Below are 26,087 nucleotides of genomic sequence, written 5' to 3' on the forward strand. Positions count from 1 at the left end.
AAGCTCACACACCTTCACATAAAAACAGATGATTATGACCAAATTAGGGAATGTTGTTCCATGAATGTTTTCCCCCAATATGTTCTCTTCTCAGTTGTTAGACTTTGTTCTGTTACACTTTCCAACTTCTAGACATCATTTTTAAATAAAATTTTTGAAAGTCTCATTGTGGATAGTTTCTACTCAAGTTGAATGTTATATCACATAATAAAAATTTCCTGTGGTAGTAAAAGATAAACATGCATATGTTCGCTTCAGTCCAGTAAAATCTAAAAAAAAAAAAATCAATTCAGCCTTGCTTCCGCTGCCAGACGACTGTCATTAGAGGTTAGGACACTTGGTTTATCCCTGTTTCCTGCCTGACAAGGTTCCACACCTGTTTCTGGATCACTGGTTAGTGAGAGACAACAGTCAGGTCAATGACCCAGTGAGAAGGAGTGTGGAGGAGAGGACAGCCACATTGCACCCATTTCTATACTGAGGATATCAGGGATATATAAACACTATCTTCATTTTAAAAGTTAAAGTCTTTAAGTAATTGCTTTAATATGTGTGAGATTATATTGGCATTATTCTATCTATTCTTACTTTTCAAAATGTTTTCTGAGTTACCTGAAAAGAAATATAATAATCAGGATATAAGGCATTCAAACCTTACTTGAATATAAAATTGTGGTTTAACCAAGTTGCACAGGCCAGAGCGGACATTCAGATGTCAGCCATAAGGGCCCATAAAGAAAGGTAATATAGAGATGTCCTTTAAAAAAAAGGGCAAATGACATTTGCATAAGGTCAGGTTACACCAAAACTGTTGAGCTAGTGGTATCTGTTTCTGTTAAGAATGCTGTTCCCATCTGACTCTCTCTACACAAGCACATTGATAAGATTTTTTAGAAGACAAAGTATGGTAAGCTGTTTGGGGGGAAACATTATTGCTTCCTTTCTAGTGATCATTGCCTTATTCACATTAGATCATGCAAATGCACTGATATTTTTTGTCATTTGTTGGGTCAGAACCAATTATCTTTGGTGTTGGCAAAAATGGCAAGAGGATCTGTGTGTCAATATGATATTTTGAAGAGCATTTGTGTATAAATTAGGGATCCCTTATAGTTTAAGTTTATATCAGTGTACTACTGCTGGAGCTATGAGAGTTTTATGATGATTATTAAACTTTTCATTTTTATTTTATTACTGATCTTAGAAATGTACTCAGCTAATTATGGTCTTTTTCCTTTGACTTGCTTTATTTGCATCTGCAACTTACATAGAATTTTGACTCCTTTATTGCTTATTAAGATTTATGAAGTCAAAAGATTGAGTAGGAAATATTAGTATTCTATATTTTAAAAGTACACGAGACTTTGTCTTCCATTCACAAAGTGTATCTGATATGGGTGCTGTTTGCCTGCTTTAAATAGAAAACAATACAAAGTGTATAAAATGTCTGTTTGAGAGAAGGAAAACAAACAAGGTAAGTATTACAATCATCTAAGCTTTCTTTCTGGAGCCAGGATACTGAATGCAGTATAAAGAGGAAGACTAAAGCAGAGCCAAGTTGTCTGGAATACATGAGACAGAGATTGGACTCAAGATTGCAGTATTTTCAGGGGTGGAATTCTGGAAAGGTGGAATTTATACAAAGAACAAGTTCCAGAAATCTTATTTGTGATCCAGTTAAGTATTTGACCACAATATTCAAATCTGTGTTGGAATATAAAGCTTTGTGTGCACAGTGTTAAAATCTGTACAGCAGGCATTGGTTAAACCACAATTTTGTATTCAAGTAAGGTTTGAATGCCTTATGTACAGAGAGCAGCCATTGAAAACTAAGAAATCACCACTTTACAGAGCTTACTCAGGTCTGAGACAGTTGAATTTCTACCGAGTAAATAGAGGTTTCACTGAACACTTGAGGAGTTCCATAGAGATGTTTGAGACATTCAACACTTTAGCAAAAGTAAGTTGGCAGTGTATTTTCATTTCCTAATCAAGCCCTTTCCTCCTCTCTTTCTTTCATGCATTAGGAATAGAGTTAAACTGTTCCTATAACAAATATTACTTTAAAGTTCTGCTAACAAAGCTTAAAATAAGCTTGAAAAGATAAAACTGATCTACAAGTTTCTCAGTGTTTTGCCAAAACAGACATCAGTGTTCTTTAAAGAAAAGCAACAAAGTCTAACTACTCATATGAATTCACACCCCGGCATGTAACATGAAAAGCAGGATAATGTGACCCATAACCCGGGTTAAAGAGTTAATGAGGCTAGAGTAGAAAGGGTGGATGTGAAGGCTTTAGCACATAGAACTTTCAAAACTTTACATGAAAGTGAAATACAAGATATTGAAAACTATAACTCTCCCTTTAAAGAAATTAAAAGCAAATACAAATAAGTGAGAAGAGGTCATGTGTTCACTATATTGAATGGCATAACATTGTTAAATACCCATAGTGCCAAAAAAAATCTACAAATTTGATGCAATCTTTTATCAAGATTCCAGTAACGAGAAATCACAATACTAAAATTCATGTGGAACTATAATCCCCTTAATAGTTTAAGCAGCTTTGAGCACAAGAATAAAACTGGAGTCACAGCATTTCCTGATTTCAAAATGTATCACAAAATCTAAACAGTATGGTACTGACATAAAACAAATATATGTCAGTGACCAGCAAGAAAGAGAGAGAGCACATTACTGTAGTCACTATACACATTGTTAGGATTGATAAGGTAATAATAATACTATGTCCATCTATTTGAAAGCTCAGATAAAATGATTAGGTTCCTTGAAAATGCCAAAGGGAACTCTGAAGAGGAAAGTGAAATGCTCTATCTTTGTTAAGGGAATTGCTTATGCAGCTTTTAGTCTTCCAAAAAAGAAAGACTTAAATAGTTTTGCTGGTGAATTCTACTAAGTACTTATGAAAATACATATATATATATATATATATATACCTATATATATATAGATATATGAATTTAATACAAAATTTTCTAGAATATGCAAAAATACTCATCAGTTTTTTTATTATTTACAAAAGTTTATTTTTACATCATTTTGTACATTTTTTTTCCATCTCGATTGTAATCCCCGCGGGAGCATATATTTTAATAGCATAAGTTATTAGATATTTAGAGGTCACTTAAACAAATATATGTGAGACCTATTACTGAAGAGTACAAGGTAGTTTTGAGAAAATTTTGAAAGAAACTTAAAATATACATTGCTATATATTTCACATTTACATTGGTCATGGTAATATAGAAGTTTCCAAATTGTTAAAATACTGACTTGTGTTTCAATACAATATCATTAAAAATGACATTGACAAGGTGATTCTAAAATGTATGTGGGGATTTAGATACTTATCATATCCAAAGCAGTCTTGAAAAGGAAAATGAGAACTTACTCTACCTGAAACCAAGGCTTACTTATAATGCTCCAAAAATAAGTATAGTGTGGCAAAAACATATGATAGATATATAGATCAAGCATACATTTATCATATGACCCAGAAAATTTGTTTCTGGATATTTACTCATAAGAATTAAAAAAACATATGCCTATTGAAATACTCTACATAAATGTTTATAGCAATTTTATCTGTAATAACTACAGGTTGGATGAAAACCAAATGTCCCTCTGTGGGTGAATAGGTAATAATTACCCTAGATGCTTATAATAATGAAACATTAATAACTAATAAAAAGAGATGAATCTCAAGTGCAGTAAGTATAAAATGAGTCTCAAAAACATAATGAGCAAAAGAAAACAGCTGAAAAACAGTACATAGTACATAGTGGATTATTTTGTTTGTGTGAAATTCTACAGCAGATGAACTAATCAGTGGTGATAGGACGTAATTCTGTGCCTAGTCAAGGCTGTGGGCACCATCAACTATAAAAAAGTACAGTAAAACTGAGGAGAGGGTGTACTGAAAATATTTCATGATTCGATTGTGTTTTTGATTCAATGGCTGTTGATGTTTGTAAACTCATAAGACATATCCATTTTATTCCAGGTAGGTTACACTTAAATGAAATTCATTTTAAAATTCCTTACATATTCATTGTTTTTAAATTGTGGAAAGCAGTGTCTTTGTCTTTCCCTTCTTTCCTTTTTAATAATAATGTTTTTTGAGAAATTACCAAAAAAGGGAACTTATTTTTTTCCTTTTAATTAGCACAATGAAAGTAATGACATCATTCCAGCTCTTTTGTTTATTTTGAGGGAGCCAAATTTGCCAAGTGATAAGCAGAAGTAGGTTTAACTACTGTCATTTACAGACTTTTAAGAGCAAGAGAATATTTTGAATATACTTACTTTTAATACAAAGGATCTGACATGTGTTTAACCCCTAATGTTATGAATAAGAAAGAGGAATTCATAGTATATTGTACCTATCTTAAGAAGATATATTCTGATCGTTTCTCCCCAATAATAGTCCCTTAAATTCTACCTTTACTGATACAGGTGTTAGGCCTATCACCAGTTACAGAAATAAAAACCAACATTTTGTCCTTCATTTATTCCCTTTTCCCATGACCTGACAGGTACCATTTAAGTAAGATATAACAATCCTTAATAATTAAATGGGACAGTCGTAAGCAAGAAAGGAGCCCTTTTCACATAATGAGATTAGGTTGTTTATTCCTTTAAATGAAAATGCTGAGTACTGGTGAAGCTATAAACCTCTTTCTCTGTTCATAAGATTGTGGATTGCTCATTTTGCAATCATTTTGAAATTTTCTTTTAAGAGCCTTAAGAATGTCCCTAATATTTGATTAAATACTTTTAAATGTAGAATTCATCTAGAAGGTGCTAAAGGATGAGGGAGGGTGAGGGTTGGCACCTTGGGAAAGGATGCCCACTTTGTGAAGGACTATGGGTAAGTTGTGGTGGGTGTGATGTGGAGACATACATCTGTTAGATGTTACACTTGTCCCCCAAGGCATATACAGTGTTGTAAACAGTGTTTTGCAATAAAAACCTATTATTTAACTCCAGTTCTGGAAATAGCACATCAAATCCTTTACACTTCATTATGAGTGTATTTATCAGATCAATTTTCTCCAGTGCCAGTAGATACTGAAATAATGTTAGTAGCATTTGACCCTAGTAGTAAAGATGAAGGATGGAGGAGAAAATGGTTTCAGGATATTCTAACACATTAAAATGTTTGAATGAGAAGCTAATCTATGTTAATAAACCTTCAACACAATGAAAACAAGAGAATAACAATAAAATAAAATGGAATTCATCAATTGCAATTATGGCTTGAATGTACAGACTTTAATCACAAGAAATAGAGAAAATGTGGAAATAATATTGATTGTTAACATTATAATAGTAATTATTATAGTTTTCCAGATTTGTCATTATATTAAAAAAAAACATTCACTTAGTTTTTATTATACGACTGTTATTGAGAAAGAGTTTCTGAAAGATAAACTTGGGTTTATCCCTATAAGGAGACTATAAACTACATAGACTTAAAACAAGTTGACTTTAATTGTTGTACTTATGTTACTTAGATTGAATGAAAACTAAATCCAGTTTAAGGGCAGCAACAGAAGGGAGAGTTGGGTTCTCTCCTCTGGAACTTGTCCTGGGACAAAGTATGGAGATAACACTTCTGCTTACACAAAAAACATGTAGATTTACTGAGTCATCAGTTTGCCAAAATGGAGGGACCTTTTTTTTGCAAATAAATTTCAATTGTGTATGTAATGGAATTGTAATAAACTGATTCAGATTTTATGCTACTGGGTTGCTGTAGTTTGTGTTAAATGCACACTTCTTAAACACATTCTTGCCAGAAATTCCTCTGAATCTTATCCCATATTTCTCCTGTTTTCTTACTGTTCTAAGTGAACATCGTGGCCCTTACTATAAATGATTTCTTTCCTCCTGAATTGGGGTCATATCAATACCAGTTTTGCTATTCACTGTTAGTTTTAATATTCTAGATACTTTGAGACACCCCAGTTAGCTTGAAATGGGCCCTGACATTTACTTATATGACAATTATTTATTGTTATTTTAAATTTAGGAGGATTTTTATATTTAACCTTTTGTGATATTTGTATTTACAGTTCCCTGAATGTGGTTTCTATGGAATGTATGATAAGATCCTGCTTTTTCGCCATGATCCTACCTCTGAAAACATCCTCCAACTGGTGAAAACAGCTAGTGATATCCAGGAAGGTGATCTTATTGAAGTTGTCTTGTCAGGTAGTATACATTTTTTTTCCCTCTATTCACAGATTAATGATTTGTATTTGTGTAATTAATGAGCATATGAATTTTGAAATCAGTATATCAGCCCCCAAATGGAAATTTCAGTTCTCTATTATTTTAGAAAAGTGATAGTTTTGTTTTGATTTGGCTGTTTCTACACACAACAAACACTATCCCAATCACTTCTCTCTGCTTCCTGCTTTCCTATAGCCCACCAAAAAATATGTGCATAACTTCCTTCATTACTTCCATCATTTGGTTTGCAAACTCATCTGCAGTGAAGTTAAGGAAGCTATCAGGACCCCTAACGTATTGAGTTCCTGAAATGGTTATTTCCTAAAGAAATAATAGCAGGCTAGGAAACCATTGCTTTAGTTGAGTCAGAAGTCTAGTAGCTGTAAACCAAGAGCAAGAAGGAAACGAGAGATGTGCCAGGCAGTCTGATGGCATGTGACACTAGATAGATCACACCCTGAGAGGACAGGGCTATGTTCCTTCTACCCAGGTTTATAGTTCTTGTTTAAGACTTAGAAGTTAGTCATCAGACTGTACCTGTCAAAACTGGGGGAAAATGAATGTATTTTACTTAAAAAATAAGAAATACCAATGAAAAGCAATAGCAGGGACTCTTGCAGTGGTCAGTGCATTGATGAGAAGGAGGTCCAGATATTTATTGTTCAGCTTTGTTAAAACTGAGTCATTCCTTAGAAACTCAGAATGTGTGGCTTATTTCTCCTGTCTGGGTTTTTGCTTGCTACCTCCTTGACTAAAGGAAATCTATTAACTTTAATGATTCTAGACTTCATCTTCTCAAGTTCCTCAACTAGTTCCAATCCAGTGCTGGAGTGCACTGATAAGGGTCCAGTTTGCCTTTGCTTCTACTCTGCCCAGTCACTTTTTATTGACTGTCTGACATGCTGTGAGGTCATGGGACTACCACATTTTCTTGTTGTCAATAGAGCCTGTAAACAGCTTGTTTTGATAGGTAAAAATAGTCATTATCCTCTTGTTTGTATGCTTGTCAGTTGTTAAATAAACAAACCACAAAAGAAAAAGCTTTCATGATTTATTATTATTTATTCATTATTATAATTTATTATTCTCTAATACAATAAATAATTAATAAATAATAATATTATTGTGAATTATCATTTATTGGTTGTTTATTATTATTATTATTTATTTATGCTTACAGAAATGAAGTACAGGCCAGAGGTGTGGGGGCTGAAGGATTCACCAGAGACAGAGTGGGGAGCAGAACAGACAGATCTACTTAAATACATACTGATGGTCACAGCGGGCGGGTCAGGAGAGGTCTGCTGTGCTATGTGGGTCACTAGGGGATTGAACTCATACTGCACTGGCTTCCAAGAGCTTTATGATGTGGTACTTTAACCTGTTGTGCCACCAGGGAGGGCCCTATTATTATTTTTTTTTTTTGAAAAGCACTTGCTGTGACTGAGCTCTTGCCTTATTTTTCTTTGGTGCTTTAAACCTTGACTTACTGCACCTGGCCTCACAAAACTAGTTCCTAGACATGTCATTTTCTGTTTCTGAACACTAGGGGCTGTCTGAAATAAATTATTCAAGGAAATCATGCACTGGATCTATTCTCAGCATAATTCATATTAAATACTCATACCAGGCTGCTTTGCAAATCATATAATGTGTCTTAGGACTCCTTTTCCCTGTGGCAGTGTCCACCAAGATATGAGGATTTTTAAATTGCATTTCTAAATTTAATTTTTTCCCTGTATACCTTTGTTGCTATCAAGTACTGTATAGTACTGCCAGCAGATTGAATGCAAGCTGTGTGTGGGTGGCTTGTGGAGGGAAGCGATGCACATGTGTCTGTTGCTGCAGCTTCTGTGAGTCACACTGCCCTTCCCCCTCCCTGACCTGCCACAGCCCTGCAGATACCCCTGCTGCTCACGCCTTTTTTTTTTTTTTTTTTTTTTATTCTTTTTTCTATGAGTTAGCCAGCAGTGAATGCATTTTTTTTTTTTTTTTTTTTTGCTATGTACTCTTATGGTCGTCTTTCCTGTCTTCTTGGCCACAGTTGCTGACAAGGCATTTAAGGGCAACCCTTTGTTTCCTAGAACCAGGCTCAGGAAGGCCACTCCTACTTTTCCAGCTATTTTGCTGGTGTCCACAAGGAGACATTCTATACTCTAGTTATTACTATATAGATAATAGACACATGCATATACACGTACAATTACATGCATTCAAGTTCTGCCTAGATCTCCAGCATTTACCTATAAGCTTCTCTGGCAGTGGTATTCTCTTGCACTCTGATGTTTTAGCATTATGATTTTCTCAGTAGATGTTTAAAACTCCCCTTCCCTATGTAACAGTCCTACCTTTCTCCATAGCTCTTTTTATTTTATTTTTTTTTTTAGATTTATTTATTTATTCGTACAGAACTGGGATACAGACCAGAGGTTCAGGGGTGGTGAGAGGATTCACTAGAGACAGAGTAGAGAGCAGAACAGTAAGAATGACTGAAATACTCTACTGAGGGGAGCAGTGGGTGGGTCGGGAGAGATGTGCCATGCCATGTGGGTCATCTCCCTGGCTGGGGATGGAATTCATGTTGCAGTGGTTGTGGTAGCTTCATAGGTAATATCCTTTAACCTGTTGCACCATCAAGGAGGGCGCTCCCCATAACTCTTCACATTTTTTTCCTCAAACCTTTGTAGACCGTGAGTCCACTGTGACAAAATGCTTGCTATTCCTCCCTTATCTTCTTGTCTACTTGTATATGGCTTTCCTGAAGGTGATTTTCCATTCCCTTCAATCTGGGGGAACTTGCCTTTCACTTTCCTTCACTCTTAGGTGAGGCATTGAATGAAATGATCTTCTCTTGTTCTTCAGTGACATTTTTGGTTATTTTCTCTATCGCCCTCCTGCAATCCCAGTGGTAGTTATTTCACTTATTCACATTGCCTTCTTTGTAATATGGCATGGAGTGATTTACTTCCTCAAGATTCATTTCTCTTTAGCCATGGCAACAGCTTTAGTGTCAGATTCCTATTCTTTCTTTCCATTTCATGCACCTGTTCATTCTTGCTGTTGTTAATATCTATGTTTAGAACTCTTCAGATTCCTTATTCCTGCTGCTTATCGCCTCTTACCTGCAGCACAGTACCATACCTGAGCTCACTACTGATAACTAACATGTGGCTTCAGTTCTCAGAGCTCCACTGCTCTCAGAACTTTGCATATTGCTACCAAAATACATATACCTGTCTCTTCTGTCTTTTTCACTGCAGTTTCCAATCATTAAGTCCTTACCATGTTTGGATAGTATATAAATTTCCCTTTTTCTCTTCCATAGCACAAGACTCACTATATTCATATCTCTACTACTTTGATACAGTGACCTACTTCGCAGTTTCATACTCTTGGGTGTGCAGGGGCTGCTAGACCTGTCTGCAATCAGAATTACTTTGCCGTCTGAATTGCCATTCTTGCTTCTGTGCCACACGGCTGCTAGACACACAGTTGTAAGCCTGTGCGGCTCAGTGCTGACACAGCTTTCATCTGGCCATGTAATTGTATATCAATCATCTTTTCCCCTGCTTTTTTGTTTCTATCGATATGGGGTTCTCAATAATCGTGTATATGAGTTGGATGAGAGGCTATTTTATAACACATTGGGAATTACTACAGATAAAAATATCAAAAAATATCAGTTTGTGGTAAAACTGTTTTTAGATATAGACTAAAATGTAATGTCTCTTTGTTATGTGGTCTTTAGATCCTGGAAAGAAATTAATGGCCTGTGATGTGAGCTGCATTGCATTGCATTGTAATTTAAGGCAAGACAAAAGATAACTACCTAGGAACCTTAGGCCATGGGCACAGGGAATTCATATCATATACTCATTCCTAACTTAGTCACTGAAGTTACATGATTGACCTAAAAAATGGACTATTTCCTAGAAATGTGTATAAGTATCAACTTTATTCAAACTGCAGTGGGTGAGTAGGGAGTAGGGAGCAAAACACTGGATCCCTGCTTTATTACCTTTCAGCCAGCTCCAAAATATAGACATACTGCAGAAATTTTCCTCTTGATGATTTATGATTAACATTCATATATCCAAATTTTATTTTTCTCATCAAAAATTAAATGTCAACATAAATATGATCTAGTTTTTTTTTTACATTTAGCCAAGATAAATATTTCACCAAGAAACATTTTATGACATAGGAGTATGTTAAAAATGTTTATTAAAAAGGGGCAGGTGGGGCCCTCCCTGGTGGCGCAGAGGGTTAAAGCACAGCACAGCACTGAGAATCTAAAGCCACTTCCGCATGAGTTCGATCCCCACTTGCCCCGGAGGTGACCACATGGCGTGGCAGACCTCTCCTGACTTGCCCGCTGCTCCCCTCAGCAGTGTGCTTCCTCCATCTGCCTGTTCTGCTCCCCACTCTGTCTCTGGTGAGGCCTCTCGCCGCCCCTGCACCTCTGGCTTATACCCCAGTCTGTATGCATAAATAAATATATCTTTAAAAAAAATAAACAAAAAAAAATAAAAAGGGGCAGGAAATAATAATAATAATGAACAACTATATATCAGAGACATTTTACGGGGGTGAAGTGGGGAATGGTTTCAAAAATGGGGGTGGGAAGTGCATTGGACTACGGTGATGACACATTGGTGATTTGGTGATGGGAAGCCCACAGGGATTACAACTGAGATGGAAAAAGGCACTATGTAAAAATTAACTATTATTGAAAATAATAAATAAATGTTTACAAAAAGGGTGGGGAAATTAATTTTGAGGAAAGTTAAAAACTCTTGTTTTTTTCACACAACATCAAGAATTTTCACTTATTTATGCTGAGTCCTTTCCTCATCTCTGTAACTTTGGAAGCTAAAATCTAACTCAGATGCTTTAGGCTAATTTACTGTGCTGTTATTATTATTTTTTTTAACCTGCTTTTATTGTTTAAAACACACACACACACACACACACACATGGCTGGTGTGAGCTAGTACATTTAGACACAGTTAGCCCGGAAAAGATTGCTCATGGCTGATGGGTTGGGTTTTGGAGAAGTAAAGAATTAATTGCGTGGAAGTTCCTCACCACACATACTCCCACCACTGGCAAATTTTCTGTCTGTTAAGCAGAGGATTAGCATTGTTACTGTTGTTATGAAGTAGGAAAACATTGCAAATGGAATTTTTCCTAGGAAAGCCAAAGTCAAGTTCAAATGTATGATTCTGAACTGTAAAATAAAGTTCATGAGATTTATCTGAAGTTTTCTTCATGATGGGTCTTTATCAAAGCGTGCTTATTCAGCCATTGAAAAGCAAATTAATAACAGACTGCATTCACTTGACCCAGCATTTTTTGCTTTGGAATTTTATTTACTTGATGTCTAACAAGTGTGTATGTGTATGTGTGTGTGTGTGTGTGTGTGTGTGTGTGTTTTAAAGAGAAAATCGATGAGGACCACAAGAATTTCTCACAATCAAAATCTTGATTCTTTCATTTCTGTTTCAAAATCCTTACCTTTGTTAGATCTTGAAAATTACCTTTTTATAATGGTCTATAATATATTATTTTATAGCATTTTCAAAATGCTACTTTTTACATATGGTTATTTGTTTCCACTCTTTAGAGATAGGCACCCTGTTGGAAAGTTAGCGCCCAGGCAGAGATGTGGGTTAGTCACCTAGAGAAAAGAGCTGAAAATGAGATAGATAAATATTTTAGAGATTTGATTAAAAAGATAAATTAATCATTTAAATGTAGTTAGTGAAGGAAAATGAGAAGGTGAGGACTTTAAGGAAGCTAGAGCTATCTAAGAATAATTATATTTCCTTTCCCATCCTAATTTCTTGACCTCATATTGTCCAGTATGTTTGCCAGTGGTGTGTGTACGGCCCTGAAGAGTGAAGAACAGTTTTCTTGGACATATGGCAACATTGATTTCCTTTGCAATTTTATCCAAATTGCATATCTTCTAGTCTTCAGGGCTTTTGTTTGTTAATCAAAGATACTGAATGAAAGTATAATGTAGTGTTAACGGTACATGGATTCTATCTTTTATTCAGGCTATAAGCAAGTGGTATGTGTAATAATTGAGTATAATTCCCAGGGCCAGATCAGCTGGGTTCATATCCTTCCTCTTTTCCTCACTATTTATATCTTTGCCAGGCTATGTAATCATATTGTGTCCTAGTTTGCTCATCAGTGAAATAGGAACAACACTAGTAACTACATTGCAACCTTATTACAAAAATTAAAATAAGTTAATAGCATGTAAAATACTTGAACATTTTTACCCAGAGCAATAAACAGTGAGGTTTAGCTATTGTTACTGCTTTTCTTCCTCACACTCTATGCAGCCTTTTCCCATGATGTTTGTTATTGTATGTACCACAGAAGGAATCTTGGTATGATAACTGACAAAGGTAACTAAATAATGTTAAAGGAGTTATTTACTATAGACTCTTTGCAACTGTGGTGTAGGCTGATATGAAATATAACTCTTCAAGATTATTTCTTAGGTTCACTTTTTTTGTTTGATTTGTGAATTTTATTTCTTTAATTTATTTTTTACATCATTCTTCATTTTGTGCATTTTTCCATCTCAGTTGTAATCCCCATGGGCTTCCTACCACCAATTCACCCATGTGCCATCACCATAGTCCTGTGCACTCTTCCCACCCGACCCGTTTTGATCTGTTCCCCTCTCCACTGTAGTAAAATGCACTTTTTCCCAAGATACTTTTCTTTTGTTTGTTTCTGAGCATCTGATCAGTTGTTCACAAAGGAGTTGCCCTACTTGATCATGCCCACGGGCCAGTTGTCTGAGAGAGGATGTCCATCCTTTCCACATATAGACCATGTCTTCCTCATGGGCGAATAGTTGAGTCATGAACAAAGCAAGAGTTGATGAGGAACTCTTTGTTTGCATCAGAGCACAAACTTTTGAACCAGTTTGCTTACCCAACTATCTCCTTTGCGATGACTCTGGAAGGTATTGAAATCAAATATCTTAAAAGTTATGGAATATAAATGTTAGCTTGTCCACATCCTGTAGTGAGTAGAGGTGGTAGCAATGTTTTAATATGTTTCAGTCACTATTTACTCCATTTCAATATAGTCCCTTGAACTTGCACTAAAAAGAAATTGGAGTAAAGGGGTACTCTTGAGGGCCTGTTCAGAGACTCCTCCTACAGTAAGGCAGTTTATATTGCAGGAAACATTGATGGTATTTGTAGTAGTAAAACCAGTAATGAGCCAGTTTCACTGGCATGCTTCTATCACATCAACATTTTCCTCAGGAAAAATTACTATTTATTAATACAAAATATGATCAAGTTAAGAAAACCCTGGATGATCTTCTCAGCAGAGTTACAATACAAAATATGCTTATAAAGGACCATTGTATATTTTCATTGCTCTCATCAAAGTTGAAATAATACCTTAGGATTACTGTATTTAAGGAGCCTTAAGACCTTTTTAATTACTAAGATGTAACGCATAAATCAAAGGCTAGATGAAATATATGATAATAAATTCCAAGGTCCAAGTTTCTCTTAAAGAAAGTGTGAATTGTTGGTTTTTATGACATTGTGACATTGTGTATGCATATCCATTTCTCTCAAATATTGCATTGTATAAAATGTTTTGTATGCCCCTGAAATGTAGATGGGGGAGAAAAATTTTCAGAGTGATATATTAAATGACTGCATTATTATTTCCTCCAGTGTACAGTATATAGATGCAGTATTGTTTGCTGTTTCTAGGAAAGTAAAGTTGATCATGAAAGCACCTCCCCAGCACTACTACAGCTTGGGTAATTTGGGTGGTAAATAACTTGACCATTAGTACTAAATAGATATTTCTTGTGGTTGTTCTTAGATGCCTGTACATGGTAGACTAAGTGATACCAATTCCTGTGCAGGTGGTCTTGCAAAAGTGAACAATTTAAATGCAAAGTTTATAGGCCATACTTGCTTGTAAGTGTGGTTTATGCTGTGTGTGTCTTCAACATTTCCTTTGTTATTGCTATCAATTCTCTTTCCGTTCTTATCTTTCATGTAAACCTGGTTTTAGTTTCTTTGTGCCACACTAAAACCATTTTCATGGAAAAAGTGAACACAAAGAGCAAGTAGATCAGAATGTTATACAGACTTCCCACCTTCACCCAATTGTGACATTAGTGACTAGTGGGCATGTGGGGCACTCCTTCTTTCTTTTGATCATTTTCTTAGTTATTTCTCTCCTTGTGTAGTGCATTCTCTGGAAAGCTATGGCACATAGTTCATTGACTTTTTTTTTAAACAGCACCTCTAGATGTCAGAGCAAATACATTCTCACCAGGTGACAAATCCTAAAGAGGAAACTTCTTTGAAGAGAATTATTTTATTAGAAAATATTATGCATATTGTGCAGCATTTGCATATAGTGCATTCCACTGCCTTATATTTCCTCTTGCTTAATTTTCAACACATTCCCTCTTGTGTTCTTTAATAAATAATGGTAGTGGCGATAATGATGGCACTATAAGGACGCGCAACATTTATGATATATTAAGAACTGTTCTAAATGCTTTATATATATTAAAGCTTAGGAATTTGCTTATTTATAGCATCTGTCCATATAACTTCAACTTCATAATTAGACTTCTAGTTCAAGATTTTCCTTTGAGTCCAAAGCTGCCCTTTATTTCTTGTATAACATTGGGCAAGCCACCTCATTTCCCTGAGTCTTGATATCACCTGCCAAATAGTAATAATGTTATTACCTATACAGAATTTCATGTGGATTTCAGGATAGTACATATAAAGCATTTCACTAGGTACCTAGAAAATGGGAAATACTCAACCCTCTCACACCCCTCTAACCACTAGACTTTCATATTTTTTGAGACAGTAACCATTTTTGTATTGAATCCTTAGTACCTGACTGATAACATACAACCAGTGCCCTTTTGTTGAGTGAATGAACAAAACCTTGAATTAATAAAATGATAAAACTAACAAATGATTAAATTGGTGCTTTATATATGATATTCAAAAATCACTGTTTTATAGAGAAATTGAATTTCTGTGCATACCTTTGGTTCCCCTTGGTCTAATCTACTAGTAATATTATCACTATAGCAATAATATTGTTAATTTTATTATGTGATTAGTATTTTCCCTCTAGACTATTATTATATTCTACATATTGCCAAAAACTAACTCTATTTAAAAATTATTTGCTTTAAAAATCTGGTCCTGTTTTCAAAGCATTGCAATTTCTTCCACAACATTTCTCATGTAAAATTCAGAGAATTCCAACTGACTTTCCTGTCTAATTCTTATAGCTCCTGGATATGCTTGTCACCAGGACTGAGCAACCTTGTTTGCTTTCTGACTCAGTTCACCCTTCCTTGAATCAGTTTTCTCAACAATTTCTCTTTTCTCCTGAATGTTCTTGGTTTCCTTTCTTACATGTATGCTGTAGTTCCTCCTTGTTGATGTGTACCTCCCAACAACACTCTTACTTGCTTTCATCAACTTACTGTCATGTCCTTGCCTCAGTGTCCCATGCCCACAAAAGAAGTTGTAGTGGCGATCCTGGAATTGGCCTCAGGCTCTGACTTTTTTATTTCAGCATCTGGAATGAACAAGAATTGATGTTATGAGATGTTGGATGACCTTTCCTGCTGTTCCCCCTTCTCCTCCCACTCCTCACATTGGAACTCTGTACTTTATCCATCTAGCAGAACAGTTGTCTCTGCCAGAGGGTCAGCTGGCAAGATATATAGGAAAAGCTGAGTCATGGGCTCCAAAGCTGGAGTCTAAATCTCCATGGATCTCTGTCCATGTACATACTGTGGTTTTCAAGAAGAACGTATCGAGCCCTCTGTTCACACAGAATTAGCCTAAGGCCTAGTTCTTCACCATCTGGCAAGTGGGTATCCAGCCAGGAATCATAGTTTCTCCTTCCCTTCCCTTTTCATCTATTGCTTCTTTAATTGAGGACAGTATTATAACTCATCCAGATAAACAGGAAAAGAACATAGAGTAATTAAAACCACACAAAGGGGGGTTTTTCCTCTACATTCTCTAGTCTCTTTGTGACCAATATATCCTAATGTTTGCTTCTTAGGATAGAGTTTTAACAGCCTTAGGTATATAAATCTTATTATATTGTGACCTTGGTGGGTACATCAGGATCTCATAGGCTTTTATAGTTCAGAATCCTTTTATAAAACACAGTAAGAAGTTTGATTTGTTCCTTTTGCCTTTGTATATGAATTGGCTTATGAAACAAACAAAAAGGTATGTTGATCTACTTTATTTACCAGATTTGATCCTGAATTATTTATTCTTTATTTCCAAAACATCACATTATAACTCAAAAATGAGGAGTTGGGTACATAAGGAATTTGGAAATAAATGAGTTACCAAATTTGACGGTAACATAAAAAATATCTTAGGGAAAATAATATCCTATAAATCGGTATTTCCTTGGCTTACTTTATACAGAAGTATGTGGAATTTTTTCATTTAGAAATCTTTGCAAAATGATAATTGATTTTTACTGAACTAGATAATACAAAAACTATTGTGCATGAAAGTCTAATTGGAAACTAAAACTAAGTTTTTGTCTGCTGTAGGAATAAGAAATTCTAATTATGAGAATCAGCTGAAAGATATGCAATCTCCTGATCCCTCTAGACTGTCTTGTCTAGTATGATAGTTACTGTGAATAGGTATGGTTATTTAAATTTAAGTTAAATAAAATTAACATTCCTTAGTCATATTAGTCATATCCAAGTGATTTAGATACATTGACTAATAGCTGACATAATGATATAGAACATTTTCAAAATAAAAAAAAATATTGGACAGAACAGGTGAATCAAATTTTATGCCTAAATCTCTGGAACACTTGCTTGTACACATGCACACAACAGATATGCATTTACAGAAATGTTCTTTGATAGGCTATGTTAAAAGATGTTATAAATAACATACCTGAAAATTTTGGTAGCATACTTATTACAGAAATCTGATAGGAAAAATTGTTCATTCTTCACCCTGTTTCTTCCTTATAGGTTTAATTTCCCAGATTTTAGTACCCCACATATCTTGTCTAATTTTCCTTCTTGTTTTAACCTTGGATTCTCAAGCCTGGATTCATGAGCTACCTTTAATAATACTGTGAATATTGAATATGCTCTCACTTCTGTTATACTTGGCCTTTGAATTTGGCACTGAAAATATTCAGTTTTCCCAGTGTTTCTTAATTTCTTTCTCTTATTCCACTAACTGTTGTTAAAGGCATACACTCTGAAATCAAACTGAATGATTTCCAGGTTTAACTGTCCATTTATTAACTGGGTGGCTACAGGAAATGTATTTAGTGTCTGGGTGTCAGAATTTCCTTCTTTCAGACTAAGGATTGATTATGGTAATATGTAAAACATTGCCTAGGAGATAATGATCTGGTAAATTCACCTGAGAAATGAAGGAGACATTGAAAGTAGGAGAAAAGATAGGAAATAGGAAGAGTAATACAGTTTCTTTCTATCACTTATAAATGGTTTTCTTACTTGCTTTATCTCACATTTTTCCAAAAGTGTATATTTGATGGTTTACAAAAACTAAAAAATAACAAAATATCAGCAATTGAAAATGATTGTGGCCCAAGTTAGAAAAGATAACATTTAGGAAAATAATAACTGAATGCAATGTGGATTCCTGGGTAGGGTATTGTGACAAAGGAAGGGCAGTACAACTGATGAAATTTGGATCTGTTCTGTAGTTTAGAAAGTAATAGTGTACCTGTGTTAATATCATAGATTTCATTGTTGTACAATAGAGATTTCAGGAGATGGTATGAGAGGAAGTTCAGGAAAGGTCTATGGGAACTCTGTTTTTCACAACTTTCCTTGTGTTCAAAATTAATTCAAAATAAAAAGTTAAAAAATAATTGTGCTAAATTTTTCATAATTCAAAGGACTATATTTTTAATTCCTTTAAGACATTTTGTCATCCTACTCAAAAACTTTATATTTTTGAAACACAATATTCTAATGAAAAATATCACTAACATTGATGATAGGTGGAAACCCTTTGAAATGAAAGTATTATTTATACCACAAAAAAGAAAAGATAACATTTAGTTATGAATGCAAATTCTATATTTATTTTAGAAGTCATATAACTTTCTCGTCACACTATAATCTGCTTTAAATCAGAGGAAAGCTCAGCTCTTGAAGGTCAGACCTTTCTTTGGTCAGACTAGCTGTTTATTCTCAGGAAAACCATCTTTCTGAATTTGGGGATTTAATAGTAACATTCGAATTCATTTTAAAATGCATTAATGAAAATGACAATATGAACAAAGCTGCTTCGTAGTCCTACACTTGTTTTTTTTCTGTGAGGACCTACTGGAATGAATTCTTGACTTCTTCCTTTGCAACTGACATTCCTTCATTAGTGGAGAAATTGCTACATATACTTTATTTCCATATTCCCTCCCCACCCACATAGTCAGTAAATCTACTAGAGGAAAGGAAAGAAGGAAAGGTAGAATTTCATATACTATCAATATCCATGAAATTGAGTTAGAGAAGGCTGTTGTTATTAAGAAAGGCCAGTTGGAGAATGACTATTGAATGGCTATCTGAAGACTTTGTAGGCATGCATTTTTTGTTGTTGTTTGTTTGAGGTAAAAGATTGGGTCTCACTTGATATGCTGCCAATTATCCCTTCTTGATGTTCCATGATTGGTGACATATAGCACTTCAGTTCAATAACTCAGTCGTGCCACCATCTGCCCAGTGCTCTCATTCTGCTGGTTGGCATGTCATTTATTTGCTTTTAACATGCAATCCATATAAAAATCCCTCATAATCTGCCAAAATTAGAAATGCAGCTGTTTTAAATCTTAAACAGCAATAGCACTATTCATTATGCCAGCATGGAGGAATAAAATAGAAAGATGTATTTGAAAAGAGCAATACTACACCAGAATGTATTTGTACCTCCACTTTTCCAAGTATTTTTAAGACATCTAGATACATTAATATACCAAATATCTCTTTTCCTATATACATTTTAATATAAGAATTAGAATTTGAGTCAGGTCTAAATTCATCACTTTATGTTAGGTTGCAGTTTTTGTTTTTCATTTATAGAAAATGAAAACTTTTCCTTAACATTGGGTCTCATGACGTTCTATTTTGTTTTTCATATTCATGTAGGTTTTAAAGTTCTAAGTTGAATTCATTTAGTTATGTGTTAATGTTGCTCCTATCTGAGGTGTTTTATCTTAGGATTTTTGCACACCTAAAAATACCATTTATATTTGTGACAATTGATTTATAAACATTATTTACTCTTTGTGGAATCAGCACCTGAAAAATAATGAATAGAGCAAGTCACAAGTTTGTAAAATAGTTGTGCTTGATATGCATTTATCTTACATATCCAGCAAGCTTAGTAATACTAAGATTGCTCAGTGCCAGTGATGTAGTAGTCACTCTGAAAATATTTGTTCAGGATCACTGTGCTTTGCTTGGCAACCTAAGACTTCATAAATGGATTTCATTTTAATGGAAAAAATAATTTTGTTTCTACAGAGAAAGTATTTGGAAAATTTCAAAGTTAAAAGACTTATTAGGGCCCTCCCTGGTGGCGCAGCAGGTTAAAGCACAGCACTAAGAAGCTAAAGCCACTTCAGCATGAGTTCAACCCCTACCCGCTCTACAGGTGATCCACATGTCGTGGTAGACCTCTCCTGACCCACCCGCTGCTCCCCTCTGCAGTATAGTTGGTCAGTTGTCCTGTACTGCTCCCCAATTTGTCTCTGGTGAATTCTCTGACCACCCCTGTACCTCTGGCCAGCCTGTACCCCAGCTCTGTATGCACAAATAAATAAATCTTAAAAAAAAGACATATTAAAAAAAAAAGACATATTCATCATTAGGATATTCTACTATAACAATTATTCTAAACTGAAAAAATATATATTATGCATACAGAACTGGGGTACAGGCCAGAGGTGCAGGGGTGGTGAGAGACTTCACCAGAGACAGAATGGGGAGTAAGACAAGCAGATCAATGAAGTACACTGCTGAGGAGATCAGCCAGTGGGTCAGGAGAGGTCTGCCACTCCATGTGGATCACCTCTGTGGCTGGGGATGGCACTTGCACTAAAGCAGTTGCAGCTAGCTTGCAGTGCTGTGTCCTAACCTGTTGCACCACCAGGGAGGGCCTATTCTAAACTTCTAATGAAAAATATTTGTGTTGCCGGGCCACCTTTTCACATAGAACAAAATGTATAGTCTTTATAAATTGACCTATAAAGATGACAAAAAAAACCTCAGCATTATCTCTGTGTAAATCTCTATCCTGCAGGGTTTAAATGTTTTTATAAACCGTTAGTGCTTAGCAGAGGTCTTAGTTTGCCATCTCTAATGACTGATGTCTATTTTTGGCCTCCTGGATGACTTAACATGAAGACCAGGGAGAAAGGCATAAATGCACCTTTAAGCTTTGAATTACGAATGGTCTATATATATGATACTATCCTAACAAGGGAATGTCTGTTAGTTTTGCAATTTAAATAATCAAGTCAAGCTCCATCTTCTTATAATTTCTTACTAACTTTTATATAGCGCTGATGACCTCGCACATGTATCATGCTCCTGGACATCTTACTTGAAATACCATGTTTGGGTCAGGCATCTCCTCTCGTGAGGTGTTTCCTTCACAGATCTTTGCCACATTTTATTTAAAATAATATTTTTAGTTAACTTAAAGTAGAGGAACTTCATAAGGGGAGAGGTCATGGCTATCAAATGTGCAATTATAACAGCATCATAGGGTATTTCATAAAGATTATATGAGCTACTACTACAAACTGTTAACGTTTTAACTTTTATCACCTCTAGTGTTTCATGAATCATCTGCCTATCAATGTTCACTAAATAATTATTATTGATTACATTAAACATCCACACTGATTATCATCATGGTCACTTAAATGAGATTTAATGTTAAATATGATATTGATGACAATTTATTTAGAACACTATCATTATTTCAAACCAAAGAAAGTTTTTTAAAATGAATGTTTATGCTGTTTTTTAAGCTCATAACTTGAAAAGCATCTAACAGATTTCCTAAAAATTTCCACTGTGAACAGAATAAAGAACATACAGATTGAATTTCAAAGACTTAAAAAGAAATGGGGAAATGAAGTTTTTAAAAAATTGGCAAAGAATTTGAGTAGAATTTTTTTTTTCAAAGAGGATACATAGCACAAAAAGGCCTATTATCTTTAGTCATTAGGGAACTACATATTAAAACTACATTCAATACTACCTTACATCTTCTGGAATGGCTATAATGAAATAGTTAATAGTTTTGGCAAAAATTGTTGAAAAGTGGTGCTCTCATATATTGATTGCTGTTTGGGATTTAAAATGGTACAGCTGCTCTGGAAAAGTGTTTAGCAGCTCCTTAGAAAATCCCCAGCAACTCTACGTATATACTTAAAACAAAACATATTCTCACTAAAACTTGTGCATATATATTCACAGTAGCCTTATGCATTGTAGCCAAAAAGTAGAAAATTTCAAGTATCCATTAACTGATGGATGAATAAATAAGATGTGCTGTATGTGTTCACTGGGAATTTATTTGCTATGACAGAGCTAAACCTTGAAAACATTATCCCAAATGAAATAAATAAAAAAAAAAAGTAGTAATGTACTATATGATTCACTTGTATCTGGGGTAGAGAGAAAGTAGATGACAAGTAAAAGAAAAATAAAAAGGAAGAATTTGGATTTTCTGTCCATCCAAGGACATAAGTTTATTTGAGAAAGGATCAGTTTTATGTCAAATATACCATAGAAGTCTTTCGTATTCAATTCTAACTTTCAATTAAGATTGATAGTATGTGTGTGCGTATCAGAGTCAAGAAGCTAAAATTAAGCTGTAATTCTGGGGACATACTTAAGGCAAGATTGTTATTCAAATTATCCTCTTCTGAGTCTAACAAGTCAGTGTGAGTAATCCAAAGGGCTTGATTGTAGCACCTTGCAATTCTGAAGTACAATATGTTTTGATGATTTGCAGCAGAGATTTTCTGTTTTTACCAATGCAAAACTCTTTATTCTCCTTAAGTTATAAAGTTTATGCAGTGATATTCTTGATGGAGCAATGCTACATCTTTAGCCTTGACAAGAAAAAAATAGCACTTTTTTGAATTGTGTGAGTCTGTGTACACATATGTAAATGTAATTAGTTGATCCCTGATTGTTTACAGTGGTGGCCAATATTTGTATTTTTTTCTTTTATCCTGTATTAGTTTTATGTCTGTCCAAAGAGCTCACAGATTATTACTTATTTTTATGTTTATTTGGGTTAAGAGTACTAGAAACAGGCCCTCCCAGGTGGTGCAGTGGGTTAAAGCACAACACTAAGAAGCTAAAGCCACTTCCGCATGAGTCCAATACCCGCCTTCCCTGGAGGTGATCCACATGGCGCAGCAGACCTCTCCTGACTCACCCACTGCTCCCCTGCCTGTTCTGCTCCCCACTCTGTCTCTGGTGAACCCTCTCACCACCCCTGCATACCCCAGTTGTGTATGCACAAAAATAAAAAGAGTACTAGAAACAACTACAAAACCCAGTGGAAATGATGATTCACATATAACACTCGACATGTTTTGCATTCCAAAACAACAACCCTGGAATGGAATTGCCATACCTAGTACAGTTGAAACTTAGTGGAGTTGAGGGAGTTTTGCCTGAAGTACGAAAGGCACAAAGTAAAAAAGGATTCACTAGCTTAGCCTACATCTGGCACGTGTAGTCATAGATGTAATCATGATTTTTGAATGAGGTCCTGGGAGGCTTCTTGATTGAAATGGGAAAACTTTGTGAACTGAAGATCATGACGTCATGATGTAAATGGAGATAAGAGAGCTGAAAGGAAAGCAGACAAAAGATGATAAAAAATCATGAGGTGACCACTTCACTTCTTTAGTTCTTCAAAGAAGAAACCACTCAGGCTATATTCCTTCAATCTCAGTGTAGAGCAACATAATAGAACTCTAAAATACAAAAAAAAAAAAACTATCAATTTAACAACTTTAACAACTCTGACAACTTTAAATATCTGTCTAAAATCCAGATTAAAGAGAAAAAGCAAATGCTAAGATTATAGACTATCTGGAAATGAATGATGACATCACTATGTATATCATGTTCTTTCAGGATATTACCAAAGTGGTCTTAAGAAGAAAACATATATTTTTAGATGTATTTATTAGAATACAAGAATGTTTGGAAATAATGAGTTAATCATTGTACTCAAGAACAATGAAATTAAGAAATTTAAAAAAAAGAGGATACTATGCATGATTGTTATCGGTACTTTTGAAAATCTGAATGTGGCTTGTTCTAGGAGAAAAAAATTATACATTTTCCAAATGTTTATTCCTATGTTTTTCTCCATTAGAAGATTAAAGGAGAAAAATGATATTGTCAACTCAATAGGTACCAGAAAAGCATCGTATTCTATTATGTTTTAAGTCTGTAGTATGAATTTCCTTAGTTTTTTAAAGCATATTTTGTGAAACCTGTATCAAACATCTCATGTAATGTGAGAAAAATGTCATTCTCAAAATCATCCAAGATTCCTTAGCCAGTAACATGAAAAAAAATGTATATAAGTACTGAAAAGGAGAAAAAAACAACTGTTTTTTTTTAATAATATGATAGTTTATTTTTACATAATTTTGTGCATTTTTCCATCTCATTTGTAATCCCCTTGGGCTTCCGTCACCAAATCACCCATGTGCCATCACCAAAGTTCAGTGCATTTCCCTCCCCCTACTGTTTTTGATCCCACTCCCCACTCATCCCCCATAAATTGTCTTTGGTATATAACTGTTCATTATTATTATTATTATTATTATTATTATTACTGTTTTCTCGCCTGGTCCGTTACACTCCTACTATGAGTGAAACCATTCGGTATTTTTCCTTTTCTTTCTGGCTTATCTCACTAAGCATTTTCTTTTCCAGCTCCATCCATGTTGCTGCAAAGGACATGTGTTTCTTTTTTGATTGCTGAGTAATATTCCATTGTGTATAGGTACCACATCTTTTTAATCCAGGCATCCATTTTTGGGAATTTGGGCTGTTTCCATGTCTTTCCTATCGTAAATAATGCAGCAGTATACATTGGGATGCAAGTATCTTTTTGAATCAGAAACAACTGTTTCTTAAATACTCTAATAGTTGAATCTCAGCAAGTTAACTAGAAAGCTCTTAGAAGTGATTAAAACATTTAAAATAAGGTGACAGTATGATATAAATCATTAGAGCATTCCATATAGTGCTTTGAACTAAATCTTAGTAGTGTTATGCCTCTAAAAAGAAAATTATGGTATATTCTTAATTAAATTAAAAGATGAACTAAGGAAATAGTTCCTAGATAAAAATGCGCAATAAGTATTTCAGTTCTTCCAAGATTAATCATGAGTCTACAGTAAAGTTTAAAAGGATCTTATTTGTTAGGCAGAGTGATTCAGAAAATAAAAATGTACCCAACAAGGATTATTTTGAGTATACAGGCTATAGCCTTCTTGTGATTCTTAGAAAGTTGAAGGATTTAGTTTTGAGAGAGGAAATAATATAATAATGCACTGCACTATAATGTTGTGTTAGGAAGAAAAGAAACTATCACACACTAATATGAGTCAAAAAGGTTTCCCATTGATAAGTGTATAGCAAACTGAGCATCCAAAAGAATATTAAGTTCAATTGTTGGAAACAATTTAAATATCTAAAAATCTGTGAGATCATGATTTGTAAGACAGAAAGTAGAAAAACAACACCAATAAACAAACAAACAAAAAACCACTTACTGAACAGCAGTGGAAACAATTCAAGCACCAACTAATTATTGAAATGTCAGCAAGTAAAAGGAAGGAATTAAGAGTTTATCTTGCCTTTCTACTAAATTTCACAATAATCAACCCTAGTTGTGAGGAAAATAAATTCTTTATAGGAAAATTGCAACTAGCAGTGCTTAATAAATGATGAAATTAGAAAAAATGTGATTTTTATGTCCTCTACTGAAATTGTTGACTTAAGAATGTTCATCAGTGAATGAAACTATTACAACTTTGATTCTCAAATTTTCGTGTACATCAGAATTTCCTGGAAGAGTTGTTGAAATACAGATTGTTGGGTCTCAGAGTTTCTGATACAGTATGTCTAGTGGTGGCCAAGAATGTACATTTCTAACAATTTCCAGGTGATGCTGATTCTGTAGTCCAACAACCAGTTTTTGAGAGCCTTTCATTTAGGCGAAATTTTGGTGGTAATTTCAGAATGAAAAAATCAAACATTCACTACCTGAATCTACTCATCAATCAGCTCTATTGAAGTGGGAATGCCAGATATTGTGAACCTCTAGATATTATGCAAAATGAAGTACACAGTACCAAACTATATTCAGTGGGGTTCTCCAGAGAGTGCATTATTACGTGTGTGTGTGTGTGTGTGTGTGTGTATGTGTGTATGAGAGAGAGAGAGAGAGAGAGAGAGATGAGAGATTTTTTTCCCCCCAAGGATTAGCTTTTATGATTGTAGGGACTGACTGGCAAATCTAGAACTTTTAGGGCAAACCAGCAGGCTAGAGACCCAGAGAAGTCAGTTTAAGTTGAAAGCTATCTGTGGCAGAATTTCTTCTTCTTCTTCCAGTTCAGTCACCTTCTTATATTAAGGCTTTTAATTGTATGAGTCCTACTCACACTACTGAGAGTCATCTGTTTTTTGTTTGTTT

The 26,087-nt window shown here is 34.7% G+C and overlaps 1 protein-coding gene across 1 annotated transcript in view; it reads left to right on the top strand.

The window, feature by feature from the left end:
* PRKD1 (protein kinase D1) overlaps positions 1 to 26,087 on the top strand; it is a 219,461-nt gene that overhangs the window by 84,714 nt on the left and 108,660 nt on the right. The window contains exon 2 of the mRNA XM_004681964.2: positions 6,099 to 6,237. Coding sequence (XP_004682021.1) covers positions 6,123 to 6,237 — 115 coding nt within the window. The 5' untranslated portion in view covers positions 6,099 to 6,122. The remainder of the gene's footprint in view (positions 1 to 6,098; positions 6,238 to 26,087) is intronic.

Source organism: Condylura cristata, unplaced genomic scaffold (genome assembly GCF_000260355.1).
Source record: "Condylura cristata isolate star-nosed mole 26May11 unplaced genomic scaffold, ConCri1.0 scaffold00013, whole genome shotgun sequence".
Classification (NCBI taxonomy): domain Eukaryota; kingdom Metazoa; phylum Chordata; class Mammalia; order Eulipotyphla; family Talpidae; genus Condylura; species Condylura cristata.